Consider the following 16,350-nt stretch of genomic DNA (forward strand, 5'->3'; position numbering starts at 1 on the left):
TTGACAGGCCCAAATTTTTTGACTCGGCAAAAACTCGGCTACTTAAAAAGTAGTAGTACTGAAATTTCTTATAAAAACATATTTTTTTGCAATATTCAATCACAGAATAAGTGTTTTCTATTAAATTTGATTGTTCAATACATATGGATTATAAAATGGCATATCATACGAAGCCGGATAGAAACTATATTTAAAAACTATAATTAATTTAGTTTTTATATATGGTTTGTCATATGAAAAGATTTCAGGAATTTTTTATATAGTTTTTATATATAATTTTTAATATAGTTTTTAAAAAACAGTTTTAATATAATTTTTAATATAGTTTCTAAATATAGTTTTTAATATAGTTTTTAAAAAAATATATTAAAAATTATATTAAAAATCTATTTAAAAACTATATTAAAAATTATATTAAAAACTATAATAAAATCTATATTAACAATCTATTTTAAAAACTATATTTAAAATTATAATTAAAAACTATATTCAAAAATTATACTAAAAATCTATATTTAAAAACTATATTAAAAATCTATATTAAAGAACTATTTTTATGAAATTCTCAGAAAGGCAAAACGCATTAAAAAATTGCCCTAAACAAAAACGAAGAGGCAAATATGGAATAACCAAAAATCACTTCTCTTGAACTGTTAAAAATCAACAATGAAAATGGCAAAGTCAGGCTAGTGTTTTAATGTCGAAACGCATCCAAATTGAGTTGAAAATCGCATCCAACTTGTCTTTTTCCCACGTACAAGCCTCTACACGATTTTCCGGCAAGGTTTTGTGAGATTTCAGCAAGTTGCAGGCAGTTTTTCTGCGAGTTTTCTACATGAATATTGGCACAAGTTAACCCGCAAGTTGCTCGCTGGGGCTTCCGAGTTGCGAGTTTTCATAGACTCAGCAAGTACATGCCAAGTTTGCGAACTATGGTATTTGCCTTCAAACAATGGGCACACAAGCATGGTAGTGTTTGCTGTTGTAGGGGCATTGTTTGTCTCATTTGGGCCAAACTATGTTCTATGGCTTCACCAGTTGCTTCTAATGAGCATTGCAGACAGTAAGATACATTTTGTTTCATGTGTCAATAGGGGCCCACCCCTTCAGAACACTTATATTGCAGCTTGTTACTCTCCTCTGTCTTTAACTCCTTTTGAAATGCACAGAAATGGTGACCTGTACCTTGATATATATCTAGAGATTTCCCCATTACCCTTTTCCTAATGGTATTATGCTCCTTGGAAAATTTAATGCCCATACCAAGACCCGGCCATTACGTGATCACATGAAAGACAAGCTTTGTTTGCAAAAGTTGGGTCTTGAGGAGTTCACTTAGCAACATAACTTTAAAAATGATAAGCACATGATTATTGCTTGTGGGAGATAATTTCTCTAACCAGATGGGTCTCACAATCTCCATATTCTTGATGGTTTGGCTCGATTCCCTAACTAATACAAGATTACTTGCTTCCCTCATAGTGGATGCGTGAGGTAGGTTATGTTCCTACCGACAAATTTCTTATCCCCCACACCTATTAATTTTCTCTCTTCTCAACCTCTCCTTGTCGACCATGTTGTTCTAACCTCACTCTGCACATTTCCCCTCCTCCCATCCCCCCCCCCCCCACAAGAGATACCTCCCACTACTCATCACCTCAAGATACGCTTTGTTGTTGGAGAACATTGTCTACTCTTCCTACCTCTCCCACCTTATGACCAACAACCATTCTCTCCCTACCATTGCAACTAAGTTAGAAGTTCTTGTCTCATGGCTTTTGAGAGGCAGAACTATACACTTTTCACCATATTGTTCCCTGCCCCCTACCCCTCTTTCCTCTCACCTTTCCAAGTCATGCCCCATTATATGCATCTAATGTTTCCATTTGCCGCAGCTTACAATCCCTCCTCCATACCCTAGGACCCTATACCTAGAGAGCCTCTCAATGTCTCCTTCAAATAGAAGAAATGTGAGTTCTTACCTCATGGCAACTTGCACTCCTACTCGGCCTCTGTTGTTTTCCCAAAACCTTCTAGCACACCCTCCTTCCACAAAGCACCTTTAGCACCAACAGTAACCACAACATCTGAATTTCTTACATAATGTCTCTTTAAGAGACTCTTGACCAATGCTACCTATATACTCTATGATTCTTCAATCATAGGCAATCCCGTCTTCAATCAACAGTAGTCTGACCCATAGATGAAAAACTCGGATTTTGCAATAACTCGGCAAGGCCAAAAAATTTTAAAAACTCGGGACTCACCAAAACTCGGCAAAAAACTCGGCAAAACTCGGCAACTTTATCGAACATTTGAAAATACATTTTTTTTTTATATATAATTCAAAAACACACATTTACACGAAATTTGTATAACATATATGATTTCCATGATATATAAATCAAATTTTTTTGGTAATACATAGCAACAAATGCAAGTATCATAGCATAAACCAAAAACCAAGTGCAACATATGTATAAGAGTTCAATACATATCAACGTATCATAGTGACAGTCTCATAGAGTTATAGAGTCATAGACCACAAAACAAGAACCTCTGAAATTCTGATTACATATCAAGTTCAAAGTTTGGTATCAATGAAATTATGAAAATAAGAAATCATAAATTGCGTCTACGACTAAAGCTCAAAATAGATTGTGGCCGCTGGGTGGGTGGTGCTGAAGTAGTGGCAACATCCTCAACACTAACAGGTGCCTCTTCTGCATGATCAACCTCCTGCTCCTCCTCACGTGCTGCCACTTCCGCATCCCATTCCTCTCCTGCCCTCTCCAACTCACTCAGCTGCTCATTAGTAAGGAATGGATCCAAATCATTATCAACATCATCAGGAGAAGCAACCCATTCTGCTGCATATGGATCAATGTCATCCAAGTCAAGTGCTTCATGTGAATCTTGCCCTAGCACCTTCTTCTCATGTAATCGAATGTTGTACCGCACATAGACAAGATCATTCAAGCGTTGTTGAGTCAACCTATTGCGCTTTTTTGTGTGGATGTTCTCAAAAACACTCCAGTTGCGCTCACAACCAGAAGCACTACAAGGCTGTGATAATATGCGGATGGCAAGCTTTTGAAGATTAGGCGTTGTGGCACCATAATCTTCCCACCACAAATCTGCAAGGATACAAAATGTGATTTATAACTTGTAAAGATTTCAATAATCTTAAAGAGAGAAATAAATGGTAAAAATTAAACATATGTTTTTTTTTACCTGGTCGTAAGGTGGCTCTCCTACGTTTGCAATCAGGTGAAGAAAACAATTCCCCTAAGGCCTTCTTATAACTCTGCAACTCATCAAGTATCAGGTCTCGAAGGATCTCATCATCAACTAATCTCCGAATGCATGTGTCAAGGCCAATTCTAACCTCTGCATCTGCTTTGAAACTCGGAGAGTAAAAAAACTTGGGATTCAAGAAGTAGGCAGCAGCATGAATATGTTGGTGGAGTTGATGGTTCCACCTCCGATCAATTATGCGCCATATGGGTTCATACTTGGTCTTGTTTGACCCATACAAGTGTTGAATCGCCTCTTTGGCCTTATCCATGGCCTCATATAGATACCCCATGGAGTTATGATCCCCATCCACCATTCGTAGCACCCTCACCAACGGTTCCGACACCTAGATATAAAAAATCTAACAAAATCAGCAGATTGAAATATTAGAAAATTAAATAATAAATCATCAATTAAAGTTTCAAAACTTACATTGATGATCTCCTCCACCATCTTGGCAAAATTAGTATCAAAAATGGCAATCACAACCTTCTCTGCTTCAGGCTTTGTAGCATAAGGACTCCCCAACCATCTTTCACTCACGAACATCCGCTTCAGGTTGGGCAATGTAGCAAGTATGCTCTGCAAGGTGAGGAAATTGGTAGCAAAGCGTGTGACCCCCGACCGCACAAGATCCTTACCTTCAGTGTGTTCTCTCATAAGATTCAGGACCCATGTGTGATTGTAGATGTATTTGGTGATATTCCTTCCATCTTCAACCACTTTCTTTACCCAACTTAGTTTCCCTATGTCCTCAAGGAGCAAGTCAAGACAATGGGCAGCACAAGGGCTCCAAAATAATGTCGGATGTCTAGCCATTAGAAGTTTGCCGGCTGCCACATATGCAGCTGCATTATCAGTCACAACTTGGATGACATTCTGCACTCCCACATCCATCACCACTTCATCCAACATGTTGCACAAGGTCTCCGCATTCTTCACTTCATTGGAGGCATCAATTGATTTTAAAAATACTAACTGTCCTCCTGAAGCAACTAGAAAGTTGATGAGTGTCCTGTTCCTACCATCTGTCCATCCATCAGAAAGAATGGTGCAGCCATTCTTTTCCCAAATAGTCCTTTGCTCTTCCACTAATGCATGAGTGTTTTGGACCTCATCCTGCAATAACGGTCCACTTACCTCGTAACGGCTTGGGGATTTGAACCCCTTACCTGCCACAGTCAACGCGGTGACCAATTGGTCCCAAGATGGACTAGAAATAGCATTGAACGGGACATCGTTGTAGATAAAAAATCTAGCACACGCCACCTTGGCTTGTTGGTGAGCCTCTTTATTCCATGCAGTGCCAAGCAATCCAGGTTGTGCACCAGGAGTGTTACGTGGAATAAAGAAGTTTTCCATGTTGCTGTCCAAAGTTCCCTTTGCTCGTATCCGTGGCCCAAGGGAAGAACCAGATGTCCCCACATCTGTATGTGACCCCATGGAACTCAAATCTGCCCTTGGGGCTGCCATTGCCTCTGCTGTTCTCTTTTTTGTTGCCTTCCTTTGATCATATGCTTCAAGCGTTGCTATTGCATCTCTCGTAGCCTCTTCAGTACATTCCGTACAGCTTGTGGTATCTCGGCATTGAATTTTTGCAAGGTGATATTTGAACCTATTAATGCCACCTTTTACAATTTTTTTGCAATGGTTGCAAAAAACATCTCCTCGTTTTGGACCTGGTCTCCCATGTTTCCAACAAGGGTCTCTCTTTTTGCCACCAACTTTAACTGTAGAAGCTGAATCCATTTTCTTTCAAAAAGATGTGGAAAAGAACCTAGCAAAAGAGAGGCAACATTTAGAGATAAATAACATTGTTACCAAAAAAAATCACAAACATCCAAAAATTACAATGACTGTATAACTGTATTTTATTTACAGTCAAAATAGATGACTCTCTAAAATTAAAATTTTTAATTGGTTGTGTATTTTTTTAAGTTTTTAACTTCAAATTTAAATTTAAATGAAATACTTTAATACACATTGACATTACACAGTTGACAGTCATTTCAAATGACTATGAGTATTTCACAATTGACTGTGTAATACACAGTCATTAATTACAATGTACATTAATGATTAATGTATTACACAGTCATCAGTCATTTGAAAATGACTATGTATTACACAGTCATTTCAAAATTTCAAATGACCGTGTATTACACAGTCATCAGTCATTTGAAAATGACTGTGTATTACACAGTCATCAGTCATTTGAAATTTTGAAATGACTGTAATGACTGTGTATTACACAGTCATTTGAAAATGACTGTGTAATACACAGTCATTTCTCATTTGAAATGACTGTAATGACTGTGTATTACACAGTCATTTGAAAATGACTGTGTAATACACAGTCATTTGGAAATGACTGTGTATTACACAGTCATTTCAAATGACTGATGACTGTGTAATACACAGTCATTTGAAAATGAATGTGTATTACACAGTCATTTCAAATGACTGTGACTGTGTAATGATAACTGTGTAATACAGTCATTTGAAATGACTGTGACTGTGTAATGATGACTGTGTAATACACAGTCATTTGAAATGACTGTGACTGTGTAATGATGACTGTGTAATACACAGTCATTTGAAAATTTGAAATGATTGTGTATTACACAGTCATTTGAAAATTGAAATGACTGTGATTGTGTAATGATGACTGTGTAATACACAGTCATTTGAAAATTTGAAATGACTGTGTATTACACAGTCATTTGAAATGACTGTGACTGTGTAATACACAGTCATTTTCAAATGACTGTGTATTACACAGTCATTTTCAAATGACTGTGTATTACACAGTCATTTCAAATGACTGATGACTGTGTAATACACAGTCATTTGAAATGACTGTAAATTGTAATTACTAATTACTAATGATTGTGTATTACACAGTCATTTGAAATGACTGTGACTGTGTAATACACAGTCATTTGAAATGACTAAGACTGTGTAATACACAGTCATTTTCAAATGACTGTGTATTACACAGTCTTAGTCATTCGAAATAAAACAATACAAAAAGATACCTGGTTGTGCGTGCAAATGCAAACAATACAGTCATTTTGACTGTGTAATACACAGTCATTTCAAATGACTGTGTATTACACAGTCAAAATGACTGTGTATTCAAAATAAAACAATACAAAAAGATACCTGGTCGTGCGTGCAAATGCAAACAATACAGTCATTTTGACTGTGTAATACACAGTCATTTCAAATGACTGTGTATTACACAGTCAATATGACTGTGTATTCGAAATAAAAGAATACAAAAAGATACCTGGTCGTGCGTGCAAATGCAAACAATACAGTCATTTTGACTGTGTAATACACAGTCATTTCAAATGACTGTGTATTACACAGTCATTTTGACTGTGTATTCGAAATGAAACAATACAAAAAGATACCTGGTCGTGCGTGCAAATGCAAACCCTATGCAAATCGCGTGGCGTTTTTTGCCTTCCGGAGTCGCGCGAGCCGCGAAATGGAATAAAGACTTCGGTTTTTTTTTTTGCCTGCGACTTAAGTCGCGTTTTTCTCGCATTTTGTGCCGCGTTTCGGGCGGGTTTTGGCCATTAACGGCGATTATTTGCCCAAAAAATCGCGGCGAGTATATAAAAAAATCGCCCCGAGTATTTCCGCGATTAACTCGCGCGGGATTATGGATCGCGATTACTCGCGAGTTTTTGAATTGCTCGCCGAGTTTTTCATCTATGGTCTGACCAACAACTTCCTTCATCAATCAATAACTGACAAATCCATCCTTATTTAACTGACACTAACTCACTCATCCACCTTATTTCCTTACTTAACTAACCCTAGCTGACTCATCTGCCATATTCATGATTTCAGACACTAACTATGCTTATGCTCCCAGTTCACTCACTCAATGCTACTCCTACACTACCAGTACAAAAAACGGACATTACAGATGGTGTCACTTGAGATACTTACAAGATTCTCATATGCCTCAGGGACATCCTAGAACTTCTAAATGGAATATAACCAGCTTTATGAATGTGACATGCATGACCATGCACAATGTTGTACCATACAAACCACTAGCTAGTTTTCTATCACATTTTCTACTCAACCAGTTCGTAAAAGAGGAAATAATAATCAGCAGTAGCAAACAACATTTTTTGATCCAAGAAGATGATTTGAAATGCAAAACTTTCCCTTTTTTAGTCATCTTTGTCAGTTCCAATGAGGGCATCCAGTGCCATTTGTTCATACAAGCATTGAGCACCATCAGAAAAAGATAAATGAAATTTTTAACCTCTTCACAAGGCATAAAGTTTACCACACTAATTTTCTTATTGCTTCTTAGAAGAGGACTTTGACTCATGATAGGCACCAGCCCATATAGATTTGGAATAGCATACACAGCTTCTAGCAGTTTGTATATCAGAGTTGTGGGCCTGAATCAATTGTAATAAAGGTCCCATATAATTAAAACCTTATTTCTACTGCCAGCAAGAAAATCTAGCCATTTCCAGAGATACTTAAGCTAGCCACAATTAACAATTATAATTTCAAGCACAATAACATACTTCTTGGCTACAGATTCCATACTGGATTTGACATCATCACTATCAGAATACAGCAATGACAAACTCAATGAAATATGACTGCACTAACAAAAATTTTGTGCCCTAAATGAATTTGTGATGAACCCTCCATTGACATCTCACAGAACAATAATTTCTTCTGTACCTACTGATCCTTTCAGCATTTGCCAAAAACATTGTTCTAATTCAGCATGATCTGTCCAGGCTGTCCCAAGCCCCAACATATTCCTGAAAACATGTAACTTTATCAGACTTATTTTGCAAAATAAGAGCATAGATTGTGGTTCAGTGAAAAAATTCTTCCCGGGAAAGCAATTCTAGCTTCAAGTGAATATCATATATGACAAACAGCTGAAATGTTCCATCACCTTAAAATATATTATTACCTCACCTGTGATCCCCATCACTGCATATGAAAAATGAAAGCAAAAGTTCTACAGGTCAGAATATTCTCATTTCCTGGACTTGACTGCCTCCCACACTCCAGCAGACACTGCTTTATTGCCTAATTATTCATTCCAGGCAAAAATAATATCGGTTGTTGTGGAACACCGCTTATGAGGCCGACTAGGCCCTCCCCTCAAAACAGCTCATGACAAAGGTACCACTGTCATTTTCAGCACTCATGTTGTTTACTTTGCCTCTGCTCTCCTAAGGGCACACGATTGTTATCATCATCATCATTGTTGTTGTGGAGGTGGGAACACCAACACCGGATTTGACTAAGGCAAGCCACTTGTCAACACAACCATTTTTACCTCTTTTGTGTGTGCAAGTACAGATCCGAAGGATTCAACTACAACAATGGCACCAACAGACAGAGCAAAGTATCACAAAAAGTTACAGACTTTTAACAGCCCAAAACCATAGGACTGTAGCGCCCAACACTAGTGTCCTCTTGTTTTAGCTTTAGATTTTGAGGAAATCCGCTCAGATTCCTGCTCAAGCCATTCCTGACATCAACTCCCATCTGCACAATGCTTTTATGCTAGAGCTCGAAGTTAGAGTCCTACCCAGTCAGCCTTTGCTTTCAATCCTAGGTTCCTCTCTGCAATTCATTTCTAGATCTACTTTCCTCTTTAGTACTTTTGTTCTGCATTTTTTGCACTCAGTTAACCTTGTTCAATTTAGCCTTCTTTAGCCTAGTTATTGTATAAATTCAACGAAATCCTCAACAACTAAGATAACAGAAAAGGTGTGGATCCAGGACAACTCGGCTCTACATTGAGGACTATACTCAAGCACATTCACATCTCTTCTAATGATGTTGTATTTGAAAAAGGATTGATTCTAGGTTAATGCACATCTTAGTCTAGGATCACTTTTCACACCCATCAATTATAAGCAACAATTGATACATCGTTTCTCTTTATTCATTCTTCCAACTGCCAATTGTTGAGAGTTTCTGAAGGAGTTGTGTGCAACTGAGAGTGTGCAGACCAGCAAGATAGAAAACTCTTCCAAGTATAGGATACTATATAAGTAATGAAAATGTCCTTCAAGGCCCTGTGAAGGCAATAAGATTGTAAGATTGAAAAGATAGATTGGCAAGAGAAGAAAAACTGCCTTATTCTATAGAGTTTCCTCCCAAATTGGATTCGAGATGATACGCTCTTGTGTTATGCTATGTTTGTGATGTTTTCACTTACTGTAATTGTTATAATTCATGCATAGTATAACCTCTTGCATTTAAAGCACTTAAAGAACTCATCAGTTTTGCACAATTTTTTCTTAAACAAATTCATAAAGGGATGATCATATACTCGGTTAACTTTTCCCAAGAAATTGGTAACATATGTGTTTATGAATTACTTATGGAATATTTATTACTTATTACTAATCAGGATTCAGTATGACTTCACGCTCATCGCTTGGTTACACCAGCTGAAGATTCATTGCATTTACAAAGGGGTTATACGATATCAGTCCCCTGGGATTTCAAAAAGTGTGAAATCACCACTACTCCACATCTACACCAAAAAAGCCATGGTCATTTTATGTTCATAATTCACACATTGTTCATTAATAAAAACAAAGAGATAAGTTGAACCAGTTATGAAAATCAGTGGCGACTGCCTTTCAAACTTGCCATTCATCCTTAAAATTATATTTATTTATATTCTTGCCCTATCAAGTTAGTTTTCAACCATTGTTTATTTAACCATCATGTATGCTATATTTATTCGTATTCTTGCCCTCTCAAATTGGTTTTCAACCATTGCTTAATCAACCATCATGTATTCTATGAGAAAACAAAAGCAGAGAAGAATTAGATTTCAAATATAAGTGCATGGACTAAACATGTTGGAAACCTATAATCTAGAGGATGTCTAAACTTTGTTAGCACTGTCAACAGATAAATAGATGTATAATAAGCCTAAACTAGTAAGCACCAGAAACAAGCCATGAAGTACTCACGGCAAAAAACAGGTACTATAAAACATCAAAATATTAAATGGAAACCATTCAATGAGGAAACAAGGTAGTAGTATCGAACAAGTAACCACATGGTAATAAGGCAACCATGGCATTGTTATCTTGATGTGATCATTTATTTGGAGGCATGCCTCTTGATAAGAAGCTCAACAAATTCATATTATTGTGTGTGCCCCTGAATGGCCAGAGTGTGCCATTTCTATATTGTCCACCTCAAACCACGAAAAACTTTCTCATAATATGAATGCTGAGTTGCACATGACAAGTTATTTTTCTCTATGAGATCTTTCTCTTTCCTTACAAATTTGGCAGACCTTCCTAAAATATAGTTTAGTCATTATATATCGTAGTTGGGACTTGGCACACCTGCCGAGTACTAGCAGACTCAGGAAATCCTCACAAGTGAAATCAGGAAATTAGTTACTCAAGTTGTAACTCACCACTTGTGTGTCTAGGCATTAGCCATATAATCACGCAATTCGAACAGCTAAGCATTGTTAAAACATTTATTTCATGCAACAGGCAGACTTCATGATGGCTAGGGCATCAAAGTCTTGCAATGAGGCACTTCAACAGAGGCAGAAACATAAAGTCATGTGGGCTGGGTCTATAGGACTTCTCAAACATGAAGAAATCTTGAAACCATGGGGCAAACGTCAGCTAATAACAGCATTCAGATAATCTGAGATCAGTTAAATCACACAAATAGCAGTTTCCATGAATAGTTTCAGTTCCCTAGGGATCACATCTGGAACAATATTTTAGGGTGACCATTTTTAAGTATTTTATTAAATTGTCAAGTATTGCCAAGTTGAATATTTGGTAAACTATGCTATATATAGCTCTTCATCTAACAAGCCAGACCAGAAAATAGACCGGGAAAAAGGGAGACTAATTTAGTGTACTAGAGAATTATTAAATACTAAAGAACTTAAAATGACCTGCTAAGTTGCTAACAAAGGAAATATGATAAACATCTCTGCATATAAGCTGCATGCTCAAGCAAGAATGCTTAACTGGTGTACAAAAACAATAAACATTCACTGTAATATATTCACCAGAGAGTGCCTATAATTAATTTCAGTAAAAAGACACTAAGTACATAAAATGGAATTAAACCATTCACCTATAACTAATTACATTCTAAGTATAGTACCACAGCAAGCCTTTATATCCAGTGTAAATGTACCTAGTTTGTCAAAGAGTACAGAAACCACTTGCAAAGCCAAATCCCAAGATGTGCTGAATTGATAGCCAAGCAAACTCTCTGCAGTTGTGCATATCCTCTCAATTGGAGTTGGTCCTGACTTGCGCACAGCAGTCTGCACCTGGATTTCGCTTACCCCCTGATTGATCATGTTATCATCTATACAGTTCTGAGTAAGAGATCGCAAAGCCTCTGAAGCAGCGTATATTGCTTCTTCATGTTGAAATGCCAGTACCTCTGCCAAAAAAGTGATAGATTGAGAGACTTATCCATGGTCAAAACAATATGTTTGAAAAAACACAACAAACCATCCTTTTCTACATGAAGTATCTGCATTATCAGCAAGAAAGGAACAGATGTCTTAATTTTTTTGTTATGCTCAATTTGAACATTTTTTTGGAATCTGTAAAAACTTAAAAAATCACAATTGGTGCTGTAAATATTCAGGAGTCACAACCACATGGCTCCGCCTATGGCATGTGTGTTGGACATACATGCTCTATGCATATTAAAAAAAACCTGGTGGACCTATCAAAATTATAAAGGGGAATAAACTTAGCAAAAACATAATTTGTGCCACCAAGTCAACTTCTTGGTAAAACAACTTGAGACAAGTTTTTTGTTTTTCTTCGAGTAAAAATCAGAATTAAGCAGAACAAAACACAAGGAACACTGCATAAAATGTGATATATTACAGTGCACACTCAATCTGACAATGTCCATTGACAATCTGAGAATTTTTACTATTTACAATCTTTTAACTGGCATTGTAGCTTTCATTCAACCTAGACATCTAATGTTAAAACTTGATCATATTCAGCTTCATATATCCTTTCATGAGAATCATTAGGCATATGATTTTAACTGATTAAACAACAACAACAATTGTACTTTAAAAGATATGAGCATGTTCTGCAGTAGATTAATTAGAAAAACTGACCTGCAAGCGAATGGAAGACATAAGGAAGCTTAACTGTGCATAAGTTCTTATCAAGATCATAAATCTTTTTCATGCCATGGTCCAGTAATCGTGCTGCAAACATTATTTCATCAGCTGATTTCTCATCAGAGAAAAAAGATGAAGCAAGCCAACCCAACAAATCTGTAAGTTCCGTAGTGGGAACATCAGCACTTGGATGGATACATAGGGCATACAATATGTTCATGACATGCCTTGTAAGAAATTGTTGACGCAATTGCATCAGCAATTTGAAATGTGCCAGAAGTTTTGAAATAACTTTTCCTGACATTAATGGCAAAATAATCTTAAGGGCATGAAGGATGTGTAGAACTTCCATGGCACCATTAGCACCATTTGAATCTGCTTGAATTTTCCCTATAGTCCCACCAGCATTTGATCCACCTGCCATAAGAAGGAACTGTTCAAATAGATTTCCAACTCCTTCGCTTGCCAATCCTAACACAGGCAAACCTTGGTAGCTTCTCAAGACATCCTCTAGACACAAATGTGCACATCCTCTCACCTGAAAATATAAATGGCGATGCAACAGCATGCATAAATGGATGGGTTTAAGAAGAAACCAAAATAAAACCAAAAAAAACCAATCACTAATCATTAATTATCAGAAAACATTAGGCAGCCTTTAGTTTCGTTTAGAACTCAATAATGTACAGGAAAAACAAGGTTTAAAAATTTTAAAATGTTACAACAAATAATACTAGGAACACCATATAGTCTTTGCACGATACTACGAACACAAAATAGAGTTTCTGACATACAAAAATAATAATAAAATAGAGTTTCTGACATACAAAAATAATCATAATAGAGAGTCTGCGGAGACTCATATGCACCATTGAACAATGTTATTTGTAGCAAATGGAAGCAAAGAAAACAAAATACCATGTGTTCAACAATTGCTATAAGTGATCTTTGTTTTTGTCGTAAACTCACAGGTTTAACCCCTGCCAATTTGAAGATTGTAAAGGCATTTGTTACATTACCCAATAAAAGTCGATATGCAGTGAAATCATTATCCTCAGCTAAGTGAAAAATTGCCTATATTTAAAAAGAAGATACTAACAGCCACTCGTGTTAGGGCCATACCTCCCTAAGAAAGGCTAAACAGGAAAGGTGCATGATGCAGGGTTTTTAGAGATATATTTTGGCGTGATGTGCAGTCTAGGCTACAATAAAATGAAAAGACCATAAAGCTGATACTTTTGTGTAAAATGAATCCAATTGGCTGTACAAACAAGGCATTTTTACACTCACAGGGCCAGTGGAAGATTTGCATTGTACTAAGTAGATGACTTGGGCCATGCATTGCCTAAATAACTTTCAAAACCAGCTCCCAAGGGCACAATCAAACACCAGATGTGAGATTCAAAAACAAAATTGTGAAGAATGATCCGCATCCCCTTGAAGATATCTCTAAACAACCACTACCCTGAGCAAGAACCTGTGCATGATGCAGGGCATTTAGAGATATATTTTGGTGAGATGTGCAGTCTAGGCTGCAATACAATGAAAAGACCATAAAGCTGATAGTTTTGTGGAAATGAATCCAATTAGTTGTACAAACTACAAACAATTTTTACACTCACAGGACCACTGTAGGATTTGCATTGTACTAAGTAGATGACTTGGGCCATGCATTGCCTAAATAACTTAAAAAAGCAGCTCCCAAGGGCACAATCAAACACCAGATGTGAGATTCAAAAACAAAATTGTGAAGAATGATCCACATCCCCTTAAAGATATCTAAACAACCACTACCCTGAGCAAGAACTTATGTTTCACACCATGCATGAATCACTCATACCATAGATTGAAAATTACTAAATTAGCCAAGTAACCACACAAAAATATCATAGCCAATACTGAGTTTTGTCGAATTTTACCAAGTAAATAAAGCTATGGGTTTTGTTTTAAATTTGTCAAATTTTGTTGAGTTACCAAGTCAAAACTGGGCCTGCCAAGTTTTGTCAAGTCACAAGTTTTAAAACAATGCTGGTATCAAAGGTCTCGAGAAAAAAATCAATTTGAACCATAGATTTGAGACTCAAACAGAATTGACAAGACCCAAGTTTTCATTTTGGTCCCAGTTCTAAACCCTCAGTCAAGAATATTGGTTGGCCTAAGGCAAGCAAAACACAACAATGGATGCAACTGTGAATTTTTGGTACCAATCTAACATACCATTCAATTTGGCAAGGAGATACTTGGAAAATTTATATTATTTTTTACAAGTTTTTTTATTTAGTGGCCAAAGAAGATATAGTTTTTTTCTTAAATACCCTCATTGGCCAACAATACTTGATGTTTTGACCACTGCTGAACTACAGATCTAAGCTGACATAAGAGGTTCAATTTGAGTAAGCTTGTAAAGAGTACAAGTGCATTGATTTATCAACAAAATGATGCATGCAAAAGGGGTTGCACAATAATGCCTTATGGTCTGATAGATGGTTGAAACCAAACCCTTCTCAATTTCCTTGTTGCCTCAACAATTAAATCGTTTTCCTCAAGTCTATTGATGCTTCAAAAAAAAAGTTAAGAATATTGAATACTTACATGGCAAGGTGAAGGAGATTGTGGTGTAGATGACCAAAAAAAATGTAGCCGCACAAAAGCTACTAACTGAAGGACACCCAGCTGATTTTTTGGAATGCTTGTACAGCCTATGACTTTCACCTCCTACTTAAGGATCTTGGGCAACCGAATTAGATGAAATTACAGTGGGGACAGGGAAAAACAACTGCAAGTGCATTACAACCTATGTTATAGAGTTTGCCAGATTTTATCAGAGTAATTCGAAATCCAGCAAACAGTAAAATTCATTTGAAATCTCCACCATATTTGCTAATACATGTCTGTACAATTTGCAGCAGAGAAATATTAGAGTTAAATCTGCTGCATTTTAAACCTATGTTACCGGGTTCTCCAGATTAGGTATGGATGTTACCGGGTTCTCCAGATTAGGTCCCATTCCCATACCCAACCAGGCAAGGTTTGGGTGAAATTACAGTGGGGAGAGGGAAAAACAACTGCAAGTGCATTACAACCTATGTTATAGAGTTTGCCAGATTTTATCAAAGTAATTTGAAATCCAGCAAACAGTAAAATTCATTTGAAATCTCCACCATATTTGCTCATATATGTCTGTACAATTAGCAGCAGAGAAATATTAGAGTTAAATCTGCTGCATTTTAAATCTTTGTTACCGGGTTCTCCAGATTAGGTCCCATTCCCATACCCAACCAGGCAAGGTTTGGGAGCAGCAAAGGGAGCCCCCTAGGAACACCTTGGGAATGTCCCAGCCACCCTGGGTTCTCTGTAGGTACACTGTAGACCCAGGGTGGCGGCTGGTACACCCCCAAGGCGCTAGCAGGTGCTCCCAAAAGATCCCAAGTGCTCCCACAAGCGAGCAACGACAACACACATCCAGAAACACTTTACATGGTGTTTTTTTTTAACTCTAAAACATTAAAGTTGATGACTGTCTCAAAGAAGTATTGGCTTCTGCGAAAGATTTTAAGCTACTGTGATTGAGAAACTTGGGCTTCTATATTAAAGTTAATAAGATAATGCATAGGTATTAGATTGAAGATTATCTTATCAGTCTTGAGTTTAGTGTCCGTGGTATTAATGATTCTTTACTCTTTCTGCAAGAAAAAAACTACACAACCCATTCTCTTATTGTGTAACAGTTCCTTGTAATCTTAGTGTTGGGATAATGGGGTTGGTGATTCAAGATGTTAATCTAATTAAGTACTGTCTACCAATGATTGTTCTATTTTAGTTGAAATGAAAACCCAATGGGGTTGTTAGTTGTAAATTAATCTTGTGACTGTATTTAGTTT

At 36.9% G+C, this 16,350-nt stretch overlaps 1 protein-coding gene across 2 annotated transcripts in view; it reads right to left on the reverse strand.

The window, feature by feature from the left end:
* The window catches only part of LOC131047356 (uncharacterized), a 62,357-nt gene that overhangs the window by 29,730 nt on the left and 16,277 nt on the right, over nt 1-16,350 (reverse strand). For both annotated transcript variants that reach the window (XM_059219834.1, XM_057981240.2), the window contains exons 2-3: nt 12,464-13,007; nt 11,506-11,760 (exon numbers count right to left, since the gene is read on the reverse strand). In XM_059219834.1, the coding sequence (XP_059075817.1) occupies nt 11,506-11,760; nt 12,464-13,007 (799 nt within the window). The remainder of the gene's footprint in view (nt 1-11,505; nt 11,761-12,463; nt 13,008-16,350) is intronic.

Source organism: Cryptomeria japonica, chromosome 4, assembly GCF_030272615.1.
Source record: "Cryptomeria japonica chromosome 4, Sugi_1.0, whole genome shotgun sequence".
In the NCBI taxonomy this organism is placed as follows: Eukaryota; Viridiplantae; Streptophyta; class Pinopsida; order Cupressales; family Cupressaceae; genus Cryptomeria; species Cryptomeria japonica.